The 26,164-nt window shown below is 28.3% G+C and overlaps 3 protein-coding genes across 7 annotated transcripts; all 3 read right to left on the bottom strand.

The window, feature by feature from the left end:
• Positions 1-1,546: 1,546 nt before the first annotated feature.
• On the bottom strand, positions 1,547-6,806 carry LOC132930493 (plexin-A2-like). 3 transcript variants are annotated; one of them, XM_060996408.1, is made up of 3 exons: positions 6,670-6,806; positions 4,035-4,148; positions 1,547-3,799 (listed from the first exon to the last, which is right to left on the bottom strand). In XM_060996408.1, exons 2-3 carry the CDS (start codon positions 4,122-4,124, stop codon positions 1,901-1,903), a joined length of 1,989 nt encoding a protein of 662 aa, XP_060852391.1. In that variant the 5' UTR covers positions 4,125-4,148; positions 6,670-6,806; the 3' UTR covers positions 1,547-1,900. The 3 variants fall into 3 exon arrangements, with proteins under 3 accessions (XP_060852391.1, XP_060852390.1, XP_060852389.1); XM_060996407.1 differs by having other exon boundaries at positions 4,035-4,145; positions 6,666-6,800; XM_060996406.1 differs by having other exon boundaries at positions 1,548-3,799; positions 6,666-6,800.
• A 2,673-nt stretch (positions 6,807-9,479) lies between these two features.
• LOC132930492 (plexin-A2-like) lies at positions 9,480-14,873 on the bottom strand. 3 transcript variants are annotated; one of them, XM_060996405.1, is made up of 4 exons: positions 14,495-14,873; positions 14,287-14,378; positions 12,152-12,265; positions 9,480-11,970 (listed from the first exon to the last, which is right to left on the bottom strand). In XM_060996405.1, the coding sequence occupies exons 3-4, from the start codon at positions 12,239-12,241 to the stop codon at positions 9,853-9,855; spliced, it is 2,208 nt and encodes a 735-aa protein (XP_060852388.1). In that variant the 5' UTR covers positions 12,242-12,265; positions 14,287-14,378; positions 14,495-14,873; the 3' UTR covers positions 9,480-9,852. The 3 variants fall into 3 exon arrangements, with proteins under 3 accessions (XP_060852388.1, XP_060852387.1, XP_060852386.1); XM_060996404.1 differs by having other exon boundaries at positions 14,287-14,873; XM_060996403.1 differs by lacking the exon at positions 14,287-14,378 and having other exon boundaries at positions 14,495-14,872.
• Positions 14,874-20,553: 5,680 nt separating this feature from the next.
• On the bottom strand, positions 20,554-25,741 carry LOC132929783 (dnaJ homolog subfamily C member 3). Its single transcript, XM_060995345.1, has 10 exons — positions 25,356-25,741; positions 25,171-25,263; positions 24,388-24,512; positions 24,222-24,296; positions 23,825-24,153; positions 23,610-23,760; positions 22,824-23,016; positions 22,490-22,658; positions 22,289-22,398; positions 20,554-22,169 (listed from the first exon to the last, which is right to left on the bottom strand). The coding sequence occupies exons 1-10, from the start codon at positions 25,435-25,437 to the stop codon at positions 22,030-22,032; spliced, it is 1,467 nt and encodes a 488-aa protein (XP_060851328.1). The 5' UTR covers positions 25,438-25,741; the 3' UTR covers positions 20,554-22,029.
• Between the last annotated feature and the right edge of the window lie 423 nt (positions 25,742-26,164).

Here is a 26,164-nt window from a genome sequence, read left to right as displayed (position 1 = left end):
CAGAAATAATAATAACCTGTAGGACGAACACCTAACAACCTCAAACCACCAAACTTTGAGCATCTATAACTCATTAACGATTAAATAAAAAATAATAATTTTAACGTAAAAATTAACAAAAAAAATATCACTACTATTTTATGACATTTTAAATATATATTGCCATTTGAAAATCAAAAGTTTATAGTGATTCCACTAATAAATATAAGGGTGAAATAAATTAAAAAATTTTATAATTATCGAAAAACATAAAACTAAAAATTTTGAAAAAAGTCAACTTTTTTTGAAATAATGAGTGTTTAATGATAAAATATAATTATACACACAAGGCATAGATAATTGACCTAATAGCCAATTTCAATATCAGATAACTAAAATCATGATTCATAATATTGTTTAAAGATACTGTCACCAAATAGATAAATGATAGTTGTTGTAATTCTATATTTCTATCACAGTGTTGTAATAAATTACACACCAATTGATAATGACAAATTATAACTAATAAGCTTGAAAAGTTATTGGATCTAATCTAAAATTATTATCTATATAACAAATACTTTCTTTTTGAACACTATAAATACTGTTAAATGACTTAAATGACTATTTACTGTATTTAGGTATAGCCATCAGTTATGTTTTTCCACAAATCCAATACCACACAACCTCTCCTAGCTGACCCTTAAAAACATCTTACAAAATAGATGTACCAACCTATTATATAAATATTAATAAATGGGCAATGCCCGTTTTATATAATTGGTTAGATGTTTTTAAGGGGCATCGCCCATTTGCGCCAAATTCACCTGGTATAATTATAATAAAATAATATATTTTTTCTCAAATAATAAACAACAGTTAGAATTTTATTTAAATCATAGTCAATTTTAAAAATAATAATCAATAATATTTATAATATTATAATATTTTATAATTTTCTATTGCTTTTAAAGTAGTTTTTAATCTTTTTTTAGCTTGTGAATTTTTTTTGGGGTTAGGTATAATTTTAATACTACTATTGACAGACTTATAAAAATAACTTTATTATACGTTACAGAAACGACGTCTTTTAAATACACGAGTTGACGAAAAAAACCAATTATTTAATATAAAATGTTTAAACAAGTAAATTTGGCACAAATGGGTGGTCGAAAAAACATACCTTTTTTTATTTTGGCACAAATGGGTTATACCCAAAATGAATTAATTTTTTTTGGCGCAAATGGGTAACTCCCATATAAAACTATAGTATTATTTAGTATTAATACTATAGTATTAATTAGTTATAAAAAAATGTATTAAAAAAAATAGTTTGAATTCCTGAAAGGCTTAAAAATATGTATACATACTATTATTTATTTCTACGGTTTATATTTTATATTATTTCATAGAATAAAATTTAATAATTTGTAGTTGTTATGTTAAATTGTATTAATTTATTATAGTGCTTTAAATTTAATTTAATATTTCATGTATTGGGCATTCATCTACAGTCTACACATAAAAATCAATTTACATGTAACATGTTGGTCTTTACGGCATTATAGACTTAACAATTAACAGCACATTTTTTTAGCATAGGTTTTTATAAAAAATAAACATAATATAAATTATATTTTATATGATTTATTTAATTATATTGTATGTAATTGATTATATTAGTATAATATGGTATATAATTATATAAATGCTAAATATACCTGCGCCCAACACCTATATTTTGTCCAGAAAGTGATGATGCGATAAAGTAGGTATATTTACTGCATTCATTTAATCAGTATATTATACCAGTTTTTTTTAATGATTGGTATTATTAAGGGGGGTATGAGACAGAAAAATATATGTGGTCCTGGTGACATTAAACTTAACATGGCACTGGAACTATCGCATAATAATACTGTTAGTGTCTTCTGTCCACAACGGTCCGTGTCGCTCGATTGCCCGTTAGTACGATCACGATTTTCAGGATATCATCAAATGACGTATCGGACAGTAAGCGGCGGCACATTGCATAATTATCGGTGACGTCGATCACAATGCAAAATATTTCGTCGTCGTCCGACGACTCACCGAGTAATGCGCACTGCAGCAAAAAATTGTCGTTCCATTGGAAGCGTTGCAGCGGGTCCGGAAACACGCCGTTTACGCGAATTGTGTTGACGTCGTAGACTTCAAAGTCTGTGTAAATTGGGTCGGGGTGCATCAGGTAACTGTAGGGCATCTGTTGCGGTACATACACAACTTTATCAGCCAACTCGATATGAAAGCCGAGCGGCAATCTCGTCATCTGCGCCGGGCTGTCGAGCTTTGGTACCCAACAGTACATCATCGTCGAGTTAAGTACCGCACAGCGGCCGAAATGCCTTTCCCCGTTGTAGTCGACGTACACCTGTTGGTTATTCGTACAGTCGAAATTACCCCGAACGATCAACGGGACGTCGCCCGATGCGATTCCCGCGAACACCTGACCGTCCAGAACGGTCGGATCGGCGACGTACGAGAAATTTTCTTTGGTGTATACGCCTATCATGTTGTCGAACACGATCATCAACGGACCAGGCTCGAGTGATTTGCTGTTAGTGACTGTCACACAGCCTATTCGGTCACGTGAGAGCTCGAAGATCTCGCACGTCGCTTTGGTCCCATTGTTTTTTAATAACACTTGGACGTCAGTCGTGGCGTTCAGATATTGACCGGTCAGTTCTATGCGGGTGCCGCCGGTAGTTGGAACACACGTCTGGTTGACGCCCGTGACGCTCGGCACGACGAACTTGAATTTTTTTGATGATTTCAATATCACTTTGCGCGTCGACGTTGTCCACGAGTATTTGATCTGCACCGGACCCTCGATCGCCAACGTCCTATCGTTGCGCTCGCTGACGATGCAATTAATCGTCTGATCGTCGATCAGAGTGGGATTGTCACAACTCTGGCCGGCCACGGTCACTTCAGTTGTTGACCGACCATCGTCGAAAATCCTATGATTCTTGACGGATATGCTCACGACCGTCGAAAACTTACGTGTGATAAGCAATACGTCTGGTTTGAAAGATTTGATCGCCAGGTCGGGACTTTTCACTTCGATCGTGGCCAGCGTAGGGTCGTCTTTCCATAATTTTTCGTTGTTCAACGTGTGACGTACGTCGCAACTGTACCGCGATTCAGCTGTTAACTGACAACCGTATTTTTTCAAACACCATTTACAGTAATATTTTCTCGAATCGCTTTCCCAATAAAAGATCGAACATTTTTCGTCGGGGCAGTTCAAACTGTGCAGATAATTGATGTAATGGTCTCGAGGGTCGTCGAATTTTAATGTTGAATCGTCTTCAAAAATGATTTTAAAATATAAAATATGCAATGGATTTATGTCAATCGATCTTCGTGTCTCGAGAGAAATAATATTTTCTTTTACCCATTTACAAGAAACTAATCCATTATTATATGAAGCGTTATAAATTACATTATCTATAGCACATCTAAAAACCGCATCATCATTAAATATATTATTTAAAAAATTTACCACTGTATTCGAGAACTTAATTTGTATCCAATAATATTCATCTATAATTTTTAAGTTAATAATATAATTCGGGCAGTATTGTTTTGTAACCATTGTGTAATTATCTGAGAGACTCTGATTTGAAGAGAGACAAATTTGCTTTTCGAACGCCCAACTACAATTAGATTCATTAGTACACTGTGTGCATGACCTATAAATCGTGCAGTTTATTTCTTGATTTGGTCCACTTTCCGTCAAATTTAAGTTGTCCGTGTTAATTTCAACACTTGATGTCAACTGTAAAATATATATAATTTATTATATTACATCTTCACAACATGTAACATAAACAATATAAGTTTTAAGAATAGAGAGTAATTTTAATATATTTACATCCCTTAATTCTAATTTGAAATATTAATAAGCAATAAATTTATAAATAATTAAAATTATTTATAAAATATCATTATATGTATATAGAATATATAAATATAATGATACATTATAATTTAAATTATCAAAATTAACCTACCAATACAATTGCGTATAAGAGTTGTTTAATAGAGAAATGATTCCAATAATTGTGGTGGTCCGCAGTTATGTAATGTCCGGAGGTAAACATAGTAGTGAAATTTTGTACGTTCTTCTGAAAATAAATAATTATCTTATAATCTTTAAATAAATAAATTATAACTAGAAAAATATTGAATAGCGAAGAATCTCATTTTATTTTATTTCTATATCTATATAATAAATATTTTTTATTTCATCTTTTTTTTAAAACATTTTTTGAAGTATATAAATACTACATACAAATCGAAATTCAGACAATTAGTTTTTAGTTATAAGTATTTAAAGTTTTGGTGAACCAAGTAGAGTAGAGCGATAACACCCTGCAAAATGTTAATCAACTACTCCGCTCACCAATACTGTAAATACTTATTATAACTAAAAACTAATTATCTGAATTTTGATTCAGAATTATATTTCTATATTATACATATTGTTTTATTTCAGCTTTTTTTATATGGTTTTTTAGCATATAAGTATTAAAGTATAACAGTTTTATATTTCAATTTTAAACTTTGAAAGTCTATTTGTGTAAGTTAAGATTCAATACACACATAATATGTATAAAAATACTGTATTCCTTTTATTCGAACTAAGGAATTTTAATTATTGTCAGTATATTAAAATATAATATAAAAATATAACGTCTCACAAATTGGTCATCTCGAATCACTTGAGCGTGTGCAAAGACGTTTCTTGCGGATTATTGACTATAAGAGACGTCTTGCAGACCTTGATCCCAATTTACCTATTCCTACTTTAACTTCATTTAAAGCCAGTCTTAATTTAATATCTCTCGATTCTAGACAAGAATTAATTGACATATCCTTCCTTTCAAAAATTGTAAAAGGTTCTATTGTCTGCTCAGATTTGTTACATCTTCTTAAATTTCATATCCCCACTTCAGTTCCTGGTCCATTCCTACATTCACAATCCCGTTTCACCACAAACCATATGGCTACAACAACCTTATTGATCGTATATCCCATGTATGTAACCAGTTTAATAATTAAAAATTGACATTTTAAAGACAGTCGAAAGTTTTAAATTAGGTGATTTGTAATTATAGATATTATTATAATAAATTATTTTGATTAAAACTACAAGGTGTATTTATTATTACATCAAATTTATAAAAAAATATCATTGGAATTTATCGATAATTTATACCTACAAATGTGTGATTAAGATAGAGCATTGAAAAATGGCATAATTACAAATTACCTAATTTAAAATTGTCTACTGTCTTAAAAATGTCAATTTTTAAGATATCAAAAAACTGTAAAGATCAAAGTTGCTCAAAAAAAATAGAGCAATTCAAATCCAGTGTCAAAAATGGTGGAAATATAAGTTATTTAATTATTTATTTAAAGTTAAAAATTAGAATTTATCAAAAACATATGTATTTATATGTCCTGTACTCTGTAAAAAAAAAACCCGAATCAAATTAAAGGTCATGCGTTCAAAATATTTCCTGTTACCTTTAAAATTGATACAGAATGACTCTTATATCAAACAACACTCATCATTTCAATTTATTAACGTTTGGTTAAAAAATATTTTTTTTTCATAATTTCCAGTCAACATAAAAGAACATTTTTTAAAAAAAAAATTAAAATATTTTTCATCCTTACATTTATTTTAAGTTTTTACTTTTTTGAATACCAATACACATATTATTTAATTTTCATATGCTAATGCAAAATATTTTTCTCTATGTATATAGATAGGTACCACATAAAAATCGAAATTCAGACAAGTAGTTTTTAGTTATAATAGTATTTAAGATTTAGGTGAATGCAGTGGAGTGGTGCGAGAATACCCCACAAAATGTTGGTCAACTACTTCGTTCACCAATGCTGTGAATACTTATAGCTCCTAAACTACTAGTCGGTAGTAAATATTCGTAATAGGAAACTCAAAATGTAAGTAACATACTAACAATCAAAAAAGTAAAAACTTAAAATATTAAATATTCAGATACCTATCGTTATCGTTAACTCCAGATAAACATTTCGTTTTAACCATATACTGGTTTTTACCTTTGGTTTTGATACATTTCACGGTAGCAGAAAGTTAAACGAATATTTAAACTTCACGAGTCGCCAACGGATTACTCAAATTAAACACTGTAAACGTTAAAATTATTTTTTTCAATATGTTTCTAAATTGGCTATATTTTAAATCTTTTCAAAATAATATAAATTAAATTTAAAATTGTATATTTTCTGTAACTATAAAAAAAATAAAAATAAAAAAGTTTAGGTACATTACACATTTACACGTCATTTAAATATGTAATACAGGCGTATATTGATTGTATATAAAAAAAATTTTAAAATATTGATTGATACACAAAATATTTCATTTGTCAGAACTTCGTGATACACTCTGAATACAACATATATAAAAATCTATAGACCACAGCAAAGGTGGCTTTTAAAAACATTAAAAAAAATATTAAATATGAAAAGAGGACAGACTTTTTTAAATTTAGTAAAAAAGGAATAAGGGAAAGGTATCATTAAGTCTATCCATATTTAGGTATATCAATAATATATTACTATTTACTAAAATATTTAGGTATACCTACACACTTTGTAATAGATATACGATGATGATGCGTCGGTGGTCTATCAATAGCACAGGATGGCGATGACGACTAGAATTTTGAAAACAACTGACTTCACTCCGCAACATATATATCACTGTGCTGCGTTAAAGTTCAGTGCCGTGTTAAGGTTTAATATACCGACAGGAGCACACATATTTTTCCGCCTCATAACCCCCCCACCCCTTCCACAATACCAATTATTAAAAAAAAACTGTTATATAATACTTTTTAAATTAACACAGAAAAGATATTTTGTCATATCACTCCTTGAACAAAATATAGGTGCTAGGAGGAAGTATTTAGCATTTATATAATTGTATATACCAATATACCATATACCATTATAATCAATTACATACAATATAATTAAATCAATCCTAAAATACAATTTATATTTTATTTAGTTGTTATGGAGACTAATAAATACTACTTAAGCTACAAAAAATATGCTGTAAAGGCTGGGTGTGGCTCAATAAGACCGAATCCCACTAAACCGAATACCGAAGAACCGACTCCATTTGGCCAATTTCATACAGCTGTAGGTAATGCTATAATTCCGTCAAGATCGACATGTAAATTGATTTTTATGTGTAAACTGTAGAAAATAATTAATCATTTTGAAAAATGTATAATATATTAAATATTAAATTTAAAGCACTATGATAAATTAATAAAATTTAACATAAAAACTATAAATTATTAAATTTTATTTTAGAAAATAATATAAAATATAAGCCGTAGAAATAAAATATAATAGTATGTAGTATGTATACATATGTTCAAGCCTTTCGGGAATTCAAGCTATTTTTTTTAAAATTACTTTTATTCTTATAATTTGTTGTAGCGAATTTATGATGATGCTTTACCAATCTATTTTTTCCAAAATATTATTTTCAATACATAAAATAGATAAACAATTTTTCATTTATTTTGCTAATGATGATCTCAAATAATTGTTTACTTTCTTCATTACAGAAAAAGAACAATGTAATTTGTAGTATGACAAATTGAAAATTAACTGTCTACTGAGCACTGACTATAATAATATAGTTTTGATTTTGTTATTTGTAATTTATAAATGATTTTTAAAAATAAATTAATAATTTACTACGACTGAAAAATGAAAATGCGAGCTTGCGTCGAATCACTCATATCTAATATTTTGAATTTTCACGAATTCTGAATATTGTGGGCACGCCAATACCTATCAAGAAATATTTATAGTTAATAGTATAATAACATTATTACAAATTACAATAACTGTACGCCTGTACATAGTGTACAATGTACATCCATCTTTGTCCATCGAGTTCCGACTGCGTATGTGTGGGTATACGCATTGAATTTATTTGAATTTAACTTATTTAGATCTCTGTATATATTTCATATATTTTAATAAATATAAAATGTTTATATTTCACTGATTTAATATTTTTTTTAAATTATATACTTTATTTTTTACCATGGTCTTTTTTTCCGGGATTCGATATGGCCATATGGGTTTATAGGAAAACTATTAGTTATTACTTAGGTATTACACATACAAATAATACATTATATTTAAATGTGAAATTGATTTTATTTGCAACAACTTATCTTCTAAAGAATTGAAATTATTTCAATCAAAGTTATCTACCTAATATTTAATAAATATAACTAATTTGTTTTAGAAAAACCGAGCTCAAATGACATCACCACCAACAAAATAATGATTTTAACTAATAACCATAAAAAAAATAATAAATTATTCATATTTTCCCCAAGTAACGTAATTATTCTCGTAAATCATATTTTTGTTGAATATTTTAAAAGTAAAAACTATAAAATAACATCACTTGATTCATTTTTAAGAAAATAATATCTATTAATATTTTATTCTCTCCTGAAAATGTTTGTTTTTTTAGTCTTTTGAGTATGTAGTAACTTGGCCATTCCACCACCAAAGTAAAATCAAAATCTATGACAAAATATGCAAGTTTAGGTAACCATATTAGATAGTATAACAACTGGGACTAGGTTGTTTATGCACTAAAAAATGTAAGAATATGACATATGCACTTATACACTAAAAACAGCTAAATATACATAAACAATATGGAAAATATGCATTGAAAAATAAAGATATGTGGACAAAAAAAATGAAATAAATATATAGACAAATTTAATTATTAATAGAATATAAACAAATTGGGTCGGCCCTATTTTTATGTGCTTGTTATAACTATTGTCTATTACATTTTTTGTTCTTATTTACTATATAAAATTAAATAAAATAAAAACAATTTATTTTAAAAAGAGTTGCATTGAATAATTATTGTTTGTTTTAAATGTTCCGTTATGGTTATACCTAAATCTTCGTTTATTTGGTCCCAAATGTACCAATTCATGTATTCTAAAGTAGGTTCCTTTATTCCTTTATAAAAACAAATTATATCTAATAAGCTTTAAAAGTTATGGGATCAATTCTAAAATTATTATTTATATAAAAAATACTTTCTTTTTGAACATTATAAATACTGTTAAATGACTATTTTTATATATAGATATAGCAGGTTATGTTTTTCCCACAAATCCATTACCACACAACCTCCTGCCCTTTAAACATCCTACAAAATAAATGTACCAACCTATTATATAAAACTGACTAATTATTTGTTATTACGTTACTTAAATAAGTGACATATTATTATTAATAATTATAAATTATGTAAATACCGACATAAAAAATTATTATTATTTCATGAATTAAAAAAATAAATAAATAACAGCATTTAAAAATTATAAACATATTAATACAATAATAGTATATCTATATTATAATAAAAATACATCAAGAACATAAAAAGAGATGAAGATGATTTAGACTTCATAAAAACAAACACATAAAACAAAAGATGGATTTCAAATTGATAAAATGTAGAACAGTAAAACTCAACTCCACATCATGATATAATACATTCTCACAATAACAAGTAAAAATATAAATCTTGCTCAACACAAACTCTCTTTCAAAGCATTCATTCACAATTTATTCATAACTATTTCAATAATATTTTAATGTACACGTTATTTTATAAAATCAAAAACAAATGATTTTTTTTTTACATTTGTTCCAATAACATATAATTCCAACTTAACACAATTCCGTTGTCAAGTCTACACTAGTTCAGGTTTTCGAGTTCAATAAATAGTTAGTGCTGTCGTCTATTCCGGCGGTGATATTTCGTAGTTCACTTATATATCGCCTATCGACGTGTCGCTTAGAGCGATTAATTAGATTTTTTACGCAAAAAATCAACGCCAATACGCACATCAGCAATGCTGAAATACCGGCGATGATGTATTGCGGTCTCAGCAACCGAACCATCGCATAATAATACTGTTTGTGTCTTCTGTGCAGTAAGGTCCGTGTCGCTTGTTTGCCCGCTAATACGATCACGATTTCTAAGACATCATCAAACGACGTGCCCGCCGGTGACCGGCACTCTGCGTAATTCTCGGCGACGTCGGTCATAGTGCAAAATATGTCGTCGTCGTCCGACGGCTCGCCGAGTAATGCGACCTCCAGCAAATAGTTACCGTCCCATTGGCGGCGTTGCAGCGGGTCCGGAAACACGCCGTTTACGCGGATGGTGTCGTCGTCGTGGACTTCAAAGTCTGCGTAAATTGGGTCCGGGTGCAGCAGGTAACTGTAGTGCGTCTGTTGCGGTACAAACACCACTTTATCAGCCAACTCGATACGAAAACCGAGCGGCAAGCTCGTCATCTGCGCCGGGCTGTCGAACTTTGGTGGCCAACAGTACATCATCGCCGATTCGTTGAAGTTACGTACCGCACAGCGGCCGAAATGCCTTTCCCCGTTGTAGTCGACGTACACCTGTTGGTTATTCGTACAGTCGAAACTACCCCGAACGATCAATGGAACGTTGCCCGATGCGATTCCGGCGAACACCTGACCGTCTAGCACGGTCGGATCGGCGACGTACGAGAAATTTTCTTTGGTGTATATGCCCGTCATATTTTCGAACACGATCAACAACGGGCCAGGCTTGCGTACTTTGCTAATGGCGACTGTCATACAGCCTATTCGGTCACGCGAAAGCTCGAAGACCTCACACGTCGTTTTGGACCCCATTTTTTTGATAAACACCTGAACGTCAGTCGTGGCGTTCAGATATTGACCGGTCAGTGCTATGCGGGTACCACCGGTAGCTGGAACACACGTCGGGTTGACGCCCGTCACGCTCGGAATGACAAACTTGAATTTTCGTGATGATGTCAACCTCACCTTGCTCGACGTCGTCGCCCACGTGTACTCGACCAGCACCGGACCGTCGTTCGCCAACGTATATTCGTTAGACTTACTGACGGTGCAATTGATCGTCTGATCGTCGACCGCGGTCGGGTTATCACAGCTCTGACCTGCCACGGTCACTGCAGTTGTCGACCGGCCATCGGCCAAAATCTTGTGATTCTTGACGTTTATACTCACGACCCACGACATGTCACGATTGAAAAGCAATACGTCCGGATTGAAAGAGTCGATCGCCAGTTCGGGACTTTTCACTTCGATCGTGGACAGCGCCGTGTCGTTGTTCCATAATTTCTCGTTGTTCAACGCGTGACGTACGTCGCAACTGTACCGCGATTCAGCTGTTAACCGACAATCGTCTTTTTTCAAACACCATTTACAGTAATATTTTCTCGAATCGCTTTCCCAAAAAACGATCGAGCAATTTACGTCGGGGCAGGTCCAACTGTGATAACTGATGTAATGATCTCGAGGGTCATTGAATTGTAATCTTACATTATTGTCGACAACGATTGAAAAATAAAAAATAGACAAAGGATTGATGTCCATCGATCTTCGTTTCTCGGGGGAAATAATGTTTTCTTTTACCCATTTACAAGAAATTATCCCATTATTGATTGAAGCGTTATAGATTATATTTTCTATTTCACAACTAATGACCGCGTTATCGTTAAAAAAAGTGTTTACACTTTTTACCGCCATATTCGAGACCGTAACTTGTATCCAATAATGCTTATCTTTGGTTTTCAAAGTCACGGCAAACTCTGGGCATGATTCTTTTGTAACCACTCTGTAATTCTCCGAGAGACTTTGATTTGAATATAGACAAATTTGGTTTTCGATCGCCCAACTACAACTAGATACATCAGTACATTGTGTGCACGACCTATAAATCGTGCAGTTTATTTCTTGACTGGGTTCACTTTCCGTCAGATTTACGTTGTCTGCGTTAATTACAACACTTGATGTCAACTGTAAAATATATATATAAACAATACAAGTTTTAAGAATGTAGACTAATTTTAACATAATATATATATATATTTGTAAAACAATTTATGTCATATAATTTAAATAAAAATAATACTATGCGTATTATATTTATGTGGAATTAATGATGCATTATTATTAAAGTTATCACAATTTAACCTACCAATACAATTGCGAATAAGAGTTGTTTAATGGAGAAATGATTCCAATAATTATGATGGTTCGCAGTTATGTTACTTCCGGAGGTAAACATTGTAGTAAAATTCTGTACGTTCTCCTGAAAATAAATAATTATTTTATGTTCTCTAAATAAGTAAATTATAACTTATAAAAATTAAATTACAAAAATGTCTCATTTCATTTTATTTTTATATAATACATAATATACATAATATAATATAATATAATACATTTTTTTAGATATATAAATACTACAATTCAGAACAAGTAGTTTGAGTTATAAGCATGGCTCAGATTTTATAGCACTAAAAATAAATTAAATATGCGCTATAATATGCCCTAAAAACATGAAAAATAGCAAAAATAAAAATGTATTCTGTTCATAATTAAAAAACAATTATATTGTTATATTAACTGTTCAATAGGCCAATACGCCGGACTATTTAAAAATAGTCTTTTATATGAACGAAAATGTGGGTATTTTTCATATGTATTCAAAAAAAAAAAATAATAAAAATAAATGACAACATTTTTATAATTTCCATACCACATAATATAAACTAGGTTTATGAAAATACAAAATAAAACGTTATGTTATGCAAACTAAAAAAAATAGCATTATAAAATTTCATACATGGAGTCCCTGGTGCACAAAATCAATTTATAGCTCACGCTGTTATTTTTATCTGTATCCTATAATAATTAGCAAATGCTATAAAATCCGAGCCCTGGTTATAAGTATTTAAGTATTGGTTAACGAGTGGAGTGGTGCGAGAATACCCCACAAAATGTTGGTCAACTACTGCGCTCACCAATTCTCTAAATACTTATATACTTTAATAACTTTTAATAAACTACCAGTCTGAATTTCGATCTTAATGTATCGAAATACTCCGAATAATATTCTACCTCGGTATATATTAAAAATGTATGTAACATTCAATATTATAACTATAAAAAAATTATCAAAATTATAATTATTTTAAAAAAATGTTGTTTTAATTTGACTTGATATTATGTAAAAAAAATATTTTTAAAAACGTTAATAAATATTTAAGTAGTAAGGGTTGTTCAATAAAACCCATTTTATAAGTATATATATCTTTGTATTATATATATATATACATAAATAGTTAGTCACGAGTTTATTTAATCATAGTTTCTTAGCATTTAATTCTTCTCACAAATATATAAGATTAGATAAATTTATATCTTAAGTTGTTAGTATAAATATTTCATGTTATCTTTAAATTGAAATCTAAAGGAATACAATTTAAAGTTAAACAAATTAAATTTCATGATGAAATTTAATGTTCTAAAAATCATGAAAATGTTTTAATATTGCACCTATACAATTTTTTATAATTTAAATAATATCTAACTTTAAGCAGAATACTCAGTTATTCCCTTTAACTATAAGATTAGTATTTGAAAAAAAATCAAGAGTTTTACAATATTTTAAACGTATTTATGGTAACGTATAATTTTTCGCAATGTAGCGACACCCTTATTCTAATATATCTAATGCGTGACTATGTTTATTTAACATGAAATTTACCTTATAAATACACAAGAAACAAGAAACGAGATTGCATGTATTTACTTTATTTTCCCTAATAGACGTATCAATAAAAATTTGATTTGCCAACTTAAGGTAACTGACTAAATTTCAACCTAGTGCTAAATTCTTATACTGTTATATTTTGTTCATAATATTTTTTTAACATTAAAAATAACTAAATAGTTAAATAAAAAAAATTGCCTTTTTTCTTATATAAATGCATTTTTTATAATCTATAATACTTTATTTCTTATTATATTTGTATAACTATATTTTTATGTTTGTTGCTTATTCAACAATTATTATTTTTATTAAAAAAAAAGTTTTATTCACACATTCACAATCACTTATTACAATATAATAAGTTAATAAGTATATAATAATTATTAGATTAATAAGCTACTTTACATCTCCATTTAAATATCAGTACATACCTATAATTGGTTATAATACAAACATATAAACATAAACATGCTTTTAATAAATTATAATGTTATAACATCAGTACAAAAAAATGTTTTTATTGCAGCAATCCGGTTGAATTCATAAAAACTTACCTATATTTGTTAGTATATACACAATATATATAAACATCTACGGATCATGGCAAAAGGTGGTTTTTAAAAACATTTTAAAAATTATTAAGTACCTATATGAAAAGAAAAAAGACTTTTTTTAATTTAGCAAAAAAGAAATAAGGGAAATTGAATCGGAAGCGGTCTATCCGTATTTAACTGTATGAATAATATATTACTATTTACTAACGTATTCGGTATAAGATGATGACGATGATGATGCGATGGTGATTTGTCGACTGTCAATGATGGCGACGACGACTAAAATTTTGAAAACAACTGACTTCACTCCGCGACCTATATGGCTATATGTCACTGCGCTGCGTTTTACGATAACTCCCCGATCGTAGTATTATTATTTATTATTTATTATTTAATAACATTTTATTGTAGAACACAACTAAACGTCAGACGCTTAACAGTCCCCACTCACTAATTGGGCTGAAGATGAATCATCTTATCATATAATATAATAATAATATCAATCATTAAAATTAAATACATCATTATATTATTTATATTATATTATAGTGTATATTTTAAATAAGTAGTTTTAAAAAATAAAAGTCTCGTGAATATTATATATCAATCCAATAGGCAGCACATTCATGTTAATTTTGCTATGTCTAATCACACATATATTTTTAAACGCCCTATTAAAAAATAAATAAATGGATAACTAAATAAAAATATATTATCACTATTAATACAAGACGGATATGGGTTTATAGGAAAATTATTACACATAGGCCTATAAATTGAAATGTGAAATTGATTTAGTTTGCAACTGCAGCTTATCTTCTGAACAACTCAACCTATTTCAATCAAAGTTATCTGCCTGATATTTAATAAGTTTAACTAATTTGTTTTTTTAAAGACCGAGATCAAGTAACACTACCAACAAAATAATGATTTTAACTAATAATTATAAAAAAAAAAAATAATAAATTCATATTTTCCTCAACTAACATAATTCTCGTAAATCATATTTTTGTTGAACATTTGAAAAGTAAAAACTATAAAGTAACATCACTTGATTAATTTTTAAGAAAATAATATCTTTTAATACTTCATTGTTTCATACTCTCCTGAAAAATGTCTTGTAGTCTTGTGAGTAGGTATGTAACTTGGTCATTCCACCGCTGACGTAAAATTAAAACTATAGTTAAAAAATGATTAATTTTTGTATAATACAAATTATAGAACTAATGAAAATGTTAAAAAAAAATACCTACCACAGTGCGATTATATGTTATTGATGTTAAATAATATTAAAACTGAAAACTGCAAAACGGTCATCGTTTATAACCGCACACTTTCAAAAAAAGGTCGTCGTTCAAAACCGCACACATACGTATATACCTTAATCCCACATATTTTCCCTAAATCAAACCGTTCAATACCGCACACATTAATATATATTAATAACATATAAAATAACATTGTATCGTTTAGTATCGCACGCCAGTTAATCATGTTTAATCAATATCACAAAATCATTAAAATAAAACTTTCGAGATTATACAGGAAAATCAGTTCTATTCCAATATCAAAAAAAAAAATATAATATAATAAAATTCACAATCTGGATTATGGTTAAAACTTATTTTTGGTTTGCCACGTGATTCCTAAGGCGTTTGTTGAGATTATGGCTAATTTTCCAGATGAAAAACAATTTTATGATTTTGCTGTTTAATTTTTAACTGTGAATCAAATGTGTGCTGTTTTGAACTATCGACCTTTCATATTTCCTTTTTTAACAATACAATAAATGTGTGCGGTAGGTATTAAACGGTGTAAAATCTGCGGTCATGGACGGTATAAGTGTGCGGTTATGACGACCACCGTGGCACCGTGCATAACAAATAATGCTGACATAGTAATGTTTTGAAGTTTAATTAAAATATTTTATTTATTGTACATAAACAACAACTAGAGTCTACCAACCGATACTGTTTTAACAAACATTATTATTTTCTGCCCACGAAATGCATTGACGTATTATTTTAAACGTAACTTTTACGCCGTTCACTTAATATTTTTATGACAAAATGTCGTGCAAGTTTAGGTAACCTAGTTAGATGATAGTATAATAATAATTCAATTAGGTACTTATCCATTTTTTCTTTAACATTTTAAATAATTGAAAATAGCCATCAGAATTCTTAGCCATATCATTCGTTTCAGTAGATTTATAAAATACTTAAATTTATAAATAGACTTAAATTTAGGTTTGTTTATTTATTGCAACAATTATGTAATTAATTATTCACAATTTTTTTTTAAGTTTTATGAGTCCAAATGATATACATGCAACCGAGTTCAGCAAATATAGATTCCTCTTACTGCGTATTTCCTATAATAAATGGTTAATCGTATAATACCTAGGTAGTAGGTACTAAACATTTACCAAAAAAAGAATTCATATATAATTCTTATATAACATGGTAGTAAATATTTAATGTCATTTATATGTATTTTTACAATTTGTTGTCTTTGTGTGTGTGTGTGTTTTTGTAACCATTTGGTATAGTTAGAACCATAGGTACCACTATGGGAAAAAAGTTAAAAGTAAAATTCCAATAATAATTAACAAAATAATCGAAAAAACTAAAAAATAATAATGTTAAATATTCACGTAACACCTATTTTCGACATTACTGATAAGAGAATCTTCTATAGACGTGATATTATACATGATTCTTAAAATACTTTAGCTTTATTTTAGAATTCTTTAGACAATTTATTACACATTTTTCTCACAAAAATTCAAAATACCGAAAATACATTTCACACTGTCACAGTGTATTATTTAGAAATTGTGTATATATTTACAAAAGACGATGATTTTTCCTTTAACGATAATATCGTTATGGTTTGTTGTAAATCAAAAAATATAGTTTTATAAAACTATCGATTCTTTTTTATTACGTATTTACGTATATTATTATTTTCTGTAAACAATTATGTAATAACGAAAAAATTTAGTATTTTTATGCTATTTATATCACAAATCTATTTACACCATTACATAATTTGTCGGTGTTGATGATTATTGAATTAAAAATTAATAACACTATTGTATATTATGATATAAAATAATATGACATAATAATTAATAATAAAATATACTTGTCGATTTTGTTAAAAATTAATTCAAAAAATATATCGTTTCTATATACATAATATTATAGAAGGTGATTCTTTAATCATTAAAAACATTCATTATTTCTAAAAGTATAGGCTTTTTTCAATTTTTTTTTCACCCTTATATTTAATAGTGAAATCACTATCAACTTTTGATTTTAAATGGTAACCTATATATTTTATAATATTGTAAAATAGTGGGGCTATATTTTTTGTGCATTATTTTTAATTTAACCGTTAGTGAGTAATAGACTTATATAGTTACTAAAAGTTGGGTGGTTTGAAGTTTTTAAGTGTTTGTTCTACAGGTTATTACCGTCGTGAGGCGTTAGTAACGACAGGTACAAATAAAAAAGTTCATCACTGCGACAATAGTCTATAACGTGTTTATTACATCTGAATTATAATATGATAATATGATTATATGAAACAAGAAGTATTATAAAAACAGAAAACCACCCAACTTTGAAAGCTATATCTCGCTAAAAAATTAATAATAATTTATTCAACGTTAAAATTCATTAAAAAAATAGCTCTAACTTTATTTTAAATATAGGTTGCCCTTTGAATTTTGAAAATCAAAAATTGATAGTGTGGTTTCACTATTAAATAAAAGGATAAAAAAATAAAAATTAAATTTCATTCAGTGAGAAAAAATAAAACAAAATATTAAAAAAAAAATTTTAAAAAGTCAATACTCGACAAAATAATGAGCGTTTAATGATAAATAATCACCCAGTATATATATTTTTTTGTATCAGAACACAATAATTGTATAATGTACATATATTATATTAAAATTAAATTGTATATTTTATGTTTATTATTATTAACAAATTATAATAAACTCATACAACTATAATATCAAAATTATATTCATAGCATACAAAAAAACATCGATGACATATTCAAATAAGTAGTTTGGTCGTTTGGTAACTTAATCTGAAGTGTAGCATCCCCAGTTGACATTATTTAGTCGTCGAATGATAAGCGATAAGTCTTGAGTAATATTATTTCAAACAAATGGATTAGTAATTTACTTTAATTGTACAAATATTCTTTTATTATTTTAAGTATGCTTATTCAAAATGATTACATATAAATTATAGCAGTGAGCAAGATATAATTCCAAACTACCCTAACCTAACCTAACCTACGTTCGGCCCTGTCTTTAAATATAAATTATTAAAAAAATAGTAAAAATCAATCTCACGTTATTCATTTTGTTAATTATTTAAGAACTCTTAATACCAAACTCCAAAAAATTTATTGATTTTCAAATAACTATACATGCTAACAAATTAGATTAATTATTTTTAATAATATATTGCTTAACGCATTATTTATATAAACAAAAATTTGATATGAATTTATGGTAATGTCATTATAAATTAAGATGTTAAAATTCAATGTATGAATATGTATTTATAGATAATAACAGTATATACCTAATCAAGATTCAGAGTAACATAAAAAGTAATATAAATGTAAATAGTACCTAGGTACTAATTACTGCTATTAATTTAAAATAGATAAGTATAATTATTTTGAAAAAACTACATTATATGCATTTTGCATGCATTTTCTTCACATCCACAAATCACAATAATGCATGTTGTCGAAACGATATACCATATATGTATATAAAAACATACAAAAGTCACTTTTTTCTCAAATTGTCTGCGGTCACGTGTTGACAGTTTTTTGAAAAATAAAAACTAATTTTACGTCTTTTTACGAGTATAGGCTGCTTGTGGAGTTTCTACAAATATGTTAGAATGTAATAGTTTAAAAAGTATCGCCCCATCTTTAAAAGCAGTATTATATTTCACTTTTTTTACTGTGGTAAAAAATTTGTCCTGCATAACAATTTGACAGACCTATTTTAAAACCGAATTGGCATTCGTACCATCCCTCCCTCATATTGTGTTATTTTGCGATTTTTTCTTCATAATTCTTCTATACTTCTATAGGTACCTATACAAACAGTTTAAGCAGCTATATACGATTATGATCTCCAGAACGCATGTGAAGCACGAAATAGAGACGAGAATTCCCTAACCGAAAATAACCTGTATTGACTATTGACTAGGCTTACGAAACGGCTAACGGTTACGATACGATGTAGATACAGAGAGCCACTGTCTCACTGGTGGTCGTGAAGTCGGTTATTAGCATCCATATTTCTTATGACAGGTGAGGACTACGCTGTCAGCAACAAGACTCGGGCAGAATTAATTGCACACAATACGTTGCAGTCATAATATGTGGCTCCAGTGGCGTACACTCAAATATAAATATGGGTAGCACGTTCAATGGAAAATAAACCACCCACCCACCCACTGACATTTATTTTAATTCAATGTTATAGCATAAGTGTTATACAAAAATTGGTCACATAAAAATTACTTCTATAATTATTAATGTCATAAATAAAATCATCCTAGCTACAGTATACCTAGTGGCTACTACCAACATTATTTTCAATATGGTCAATTACATTTATTAGGTATCTTTATATACATAAATAAGGACCACCCTAATATATATTATATTATATTATACCCTATATACATTAAACGTTCAGACAGTCAGACAGACAATGTGTTCAAAAAAGTATGGAAAATAGTCAGGCGCGGAATAACAAATCTAAAGTGATGATACAGAGCGATTTAAATACCTAATAAAAAATTAACTTAGTAAAGTCTTTTTTATTTTTTGAAAGAATTCTTATTTTTAATTCCATTTGTTATAGAAGGTAAAAGAATATCATTTTGGGCAAATTCAGAAAACGTGTTGATGCTTATTAGATAACCTATAAATTATATAACCGAGTATAAATCAAATTTTTAAATAATAAAATATTTGATTAATAATTTTAATACTTCGATTTTTTACAAAAAATAGGTATTATATAATATTATCAACATCACAGATGTCGTTCAGATTTATGTACATTGATATATGATGCACATCCTGTTATGTTATATTTTTAAAAATTTTTAACTTTCATTATTTTTTTTGCCTACATTCTAATTTATTTTAGTACATAACTACCATGTTATTGGGACAAATATTACTGAATAAAAATATTACTGAAAATATTATGCATAATGGTGTTTAATAACGTTTAATATAATATTGCATTTACAAAATATATGTAGATTATAGACAGACAATAGGTAAAAAAAAACTTATAAAATCAATCTTAACGAATAATAATAAGCAATGTGTGGAGTTAACAGCTACATAGATAGGTATTATGGACTTATTATTTCATCCTGTTTCAAATAGGTTACCTATGCAATAAACCTAATCAATAATAATATACTATAGAATATGTTAATTATTAACCAGCTACAATATATTACACTGTTTAAACAAACACGCAAAAAAGATTATTAAAATAATGCAAGTACATAAATAATGTAGTATATGTAATAATAGGTAGATAAATTATAAAATTTGCAAGAGAAAATTCGGCAAAAAAAAAATACTTTCAGTCTTGTTTAAGGAGCATACGACACACTATGTAAACTACTATTATAGTGTAACAAATAAATAATGTATTGATTTATCACATAAAGTGTTAACAGATGAGAATTGTCTTGATGTTAAAACACGAGACTTGGGAAATAGTTTTAGAAATTTTGATATACAAAAATATCTAAATATTTAAATGTTAAATTAAATAAAATAAACATCAATGAGACAAGTATAGTGTATAATATGTACACAATCAATTCATGTATAAAATTAACTTAAACGGTTATCAAATTTACCATTGAGTCAATGACCGTTTATAATGAACAATCCATATTGTTAAATAGTATTAATATTTGAATCATAAACATTTACATATTGGGTGATAAATAATTCTCATTTATATATTTATGACATTCGTTTTACAGGTTTTAACAGACAAAATATGTTGAAATAACAATAAAGACAGGTTTATGCGTGGAAATAATGTTATTACATCAATGATTCTAAAAAATTGAAATTGGACTAGACACATTATTTCAGTAACAATAGACAAAAATAAGTAAATTACACAGTTTATATGACTTAAGATACAAATATCTTTAGATGTATAGAAAAAAAATTATTATTTAAAATAAATTTATTTTAATAACATTATTTAATTTTTTTAATCTCATTGATTGTGAACAAATATCACTATAACTATGAAATAAGGTCAATAAACCATTTATAAAAAATGAAACTCAAAATAAAGAATAATTATAGATAATTATCAATCTTTTTAATTTTAAAATTATCGCATTGTTATTGAATAGGAGTTTGAAGATATTAACTGTAGAAAAAATGTCGGTTTAACTATTATACTTGCATAGTCAAATAAATCATAAGTTACCATGTTACAATTGTATTTGGATGTTATTGTTTATTACTTACTATGTACAATAAATTAATATACGATTTTTGTTATACACAATGACATTTTCTATGCATTACTCTATTTACATTTTACCATACACAGCCTTTTGAACCCTAGATAATGGGATGATAACAAAACTCATTATGGCACCTATGTTTGTTTTTGTACCATAATAAGAATTAGTTGAAGTTGAATTTGAATGTAAAAGGGCTCCCGTGGAATTGATGGAACTGTTGAAATGGATTGAAACCATCTTGGTGATGACGCCCAGATTCTGGATCTAGTGGATCGATACCACGATCAAATTGTTCTCGTTTTTCTGATTTTACACAAAGCAAAATGTATTAATAGTTATTACTCATTTTACACTTTCAAAAAAATATATATATAATAAATAATAATACATTATTAGTTTATACTAAATTTTCATTTTATTACCTGGATTAGTCAGAACTTCTTTGGCAGAGGCTATTTCAATGAACTTTTTCTCTGCATTCTTTTTGGCTTCACCTTGGAAATTATCTGGATGCCATTGTTGAGCAGCTTTCCTGGAAATGTACAATATTTTATAATAAGCATTAATCTTTTTAAATTATTTTTATCATTTTTATTTTTTATTTTTATCTTGAATAAACATACCTATATGCTTTAATTATTTCTTGTTTAGTGGCAGTTCTTTTAACATTTAATATCTTATAATAATCTTTTCTTTCTGCCTGTTTCTGTAAGTTCTTTGCTTTTTTTAATCCTTCACTTGCTTGTCTATGCTCCTGGTCGATATGAAGTGCATGCTCAAAATCTCTAATAGCTGAACAAAAAATATAAATATGTACTTACTAATGTTAGTAAATAATACATCATTAATCATATATTTATTATTACACTAATACAATTCAAAGTAATACTAGTCACTGAGCCACTGCTGCTTGGCCATCTTTTAATTAGAAAAAAAAATTATGTTAATTTTACTGACCTTCATCAAACATAGAATTAGCAATATATCCCTCTGCTCTCAGACAGTAAAGATCTGGTGTTTGACTTATTTCTAGTGCATCGCTACAGTATTTCAATGACAATGATAAATCATCTGTATGTTGATAACTGTGGCAAAGTTTTTCCAAGGCTAACAACCTTATGTTTTCAGTGTCTTTTTCTATGTCTAATATCTAAAATTCAAAATTGTTAAATCATTTAATAGGCAGATATATTAATAAAATATTTAATTCAACATCTACCATCCACAGAAAACAAGTTACTAAACACAATAAGTAGTTTATTAAGTGCGTCATCTTGTAACATTGTATCCTACTTAATATTATATAAATACAATTTCAACAATAATATTTTACTTTAGACTAAAGTATAATAATTTAGAAAAAAATAAATGAAGGATTATTCAAAATAAAAACTTAAATATTTTAGAATAATTTGAGCGCTTAAAAATATTTACATGAATTAACTAATAATAGTTTAAGCCAAAAATACTTTAAAAAATATTAAATTTTTTATAAGAAATTATAAGAAAAAAAATTATTGGCAATTGATACCTATCAATAAAACCCAGTAAATACTATAATATACTAATCTTAAATTTATTTAATAGATTATTCTTTATAAAATTAAATTGAACTGTATCTAATATCCATTACATAATATTTAAAGTTTTTAAGCCTAAATTAAAATTAAGTTAAACAACAAAACTAATGTTCTTGGAACTTGGAAGTAGAACTTAATATTTTAGTTAAATCAAATATTTTACCTTTTTTGCAAATTGAATACTACTGGAAAAATCTTTGATATTGAGTGCTGACTGACTGTCTACTATCAGTCTATCAATTTTTTTAACAATTTTATAATGTGAGTGACATAATTTATGATCTGGATCTAATTTTAAACATTCTCTAATTTCTCTGTAAAATAATTAAACATGATCATACAGTATTGTATAGATAACAAATAATAAATAAAAATTACTTTAGAGATTCAGATACTTCTCCTATACTGTAATAAATTTTTGATAATTTGTAATGGCCATCTGTATCATCAGCTTGGAGTTTAGTAGCTGTCCGTAAATCCATAATAGCATGTTGCACATTTCCAGTACTTAAATATAATTGTGATCGTTGTTCGCGTAATGAAGGAGCCCAAGGACAATGTTCTATAAGACGATCCAATGAATTTATACCACTTTCATAATCTTTGTTTTCTTGATAGTAGGTTGCTAATTCTACATCGTAAGCAAGACCATCAAGTTTTGAGTATAAATCATATGCTTCTCGTGAAAAATCACCATTGGCAATATACTAAAATATTTATAATTTATTAAATTAATAGATAGAAATTCCTCAATAGTAAATATATTTATACTTACCACATTGTAGAGTTCTTTTCTTGCATCTTCGATTGAAGCTTGTTTCATCAGGACTACACCTCTTTGATAACGTGCCTGATGAAAAATATAAAAATATAAAATACAACATATAATATAACTTTTAAAATTCTATAAGATTATAAATATTAATCTTATTTTTACTTACAGCTGTAAAATCCGGTTTGAGTTCAAGAACTTTTCCAAAATCTAATAACGCGAATTTAGCTTTTCCTAAGGCTAAATAAACTGTACCTCTTTTAAAATAAGTTAAATAATTATTTGGATCACCCTCTGAAAAAAAAAATGTTACATATTATTAATCAACAAAATATTTTTTTTTTTTTTTTATACAGTATACACATATTATAATACAATAGTAGTATTATACTAAAATATATAATATAAATTATAACTATATTTGGAAATTAATTTATTTTATTAACATTAAAATTAAAAATGAATAAAAATAAATACATTAGAGTTTGTAAGTTACTAAAAAATGTGTGATAATATATTAGATATAAATAATTGATAAGTAGCTAATGATATTTAAATCATAATAAAAGCTGAAGGTATTTTAAATGTTAATTACAATAATTTGGAAAGAAAATTCAAAAAATCACTTCCAAAAAGTTATAGTACATAAAATTAAAGCACAGAGATTATACTTGAGATTGTAAGTAAAAATGTTAAAAACCTATACCTAGTATACATCATACAAAACGGTTAATATAATTTAAGGTACCTATCATTAGAATCTATAAAATTCAAATAGATTGATTATTTTTATGGTCTTGTTGAAAATTGTATTGAATAAATCACAAGGATTAACATGGAAAATCAAGTAATCGGACAGGCTAACATCATAAACACTAACACTAGAAACGGTGTTTCTCTGATAACAAAGATTCAGAATTTAGTTTGCCTATAAGGCGACGTGTTCACTTACCCACAGCGGCATGATAATGGGATAGGGCGTCTTGGAGTTGTCCGCGAGCTAGGAAGTCGCGTCCCATATCCAAATGGTTCTCAACATCGGAACCTACGGATCAGACGAAAAATAAATACACACAAAGTCTACTTGGTGACGTATCCAAGGATCAGCACTCGGAAGCACTCAGCGGCACTTCTTACCCATGACTACCGAACAGTCCAAGGCCAAGAAAAACAGACAAGTGGAGTACAGTTTCAGCCGCATCCTATGCCACGTATCCATGACGGCGACGATAAAAGTCACTTTTCTCCTCTAGGCGTATCGGACGTACGTACGTGCGCGGCGGCTGGTCGTGAATCGTGATGATCCGGAAGAAACCAATCGCATCCTACGCGACGAACAAACGATAGTACATCCGGGGTGCGTGTGACGTGCGGCGTACGCGAACGGTGTCTGAGCACTCTGAGCGGAGCGGGTCACCGAAACCGAGTCGGTTGCCACCGCCGCCGTGACAACTGATAACACAATACGGTGATAACGGACTTTTGGAGTGCTGCGTTTGGTGTGCAGCCGTCTGGCGCCTATGCTCAACTGCGGGGCAGTGGATAACAAACGCGACTGTAGGCCGACCGGTCGAGCACCGTGTTGTACTCCCATTGGTCCGTTTAGCTTTCCGCGCCAAACCACTAGGAAAAATACTGCTCACGCGAATCGTATACTATTTATAAGTTTAAAAAAATTACCAAAAGTTCAAATTTTTCCGAAATGAAAATTCCCCATATCAAGTTTTCCATTACTTTGTACAATCTTTTGAAAAATGTTTTTTTTTTATTAAATTTGACTATTTTTAGATGTAAAACTCAAAATTCTGCAACATAAAATCATTATTTTATTTGTGTAGTAGGTACAAGCAGATGATTTGTATACAAATATAATAATTGAGTTCATTGCAATATTGTATTTCAAAATACGTCTGAACTTCCTACGAAAAAAACAGCGATTTAGCGTA

Source organism: Rhopalosiphum padi, chromosome 4 (genome assembly GCF_020882245.1).
Source record: "Rhopalosiphum padi isolate XX-2018 chromosome 4, ASM2088224v1, whole genome shotgun sequence".
Classification (NCBI taxonomy): Eukaryota; Metazoa; Arthropoda; class Insecta; order Hemiptera; family Aphididae; genus Rhopalosiphum; species Rhopalosiphum padi.
This window is presented reverse-complemented; position numbering and strand designations above follow the sequence as displayed.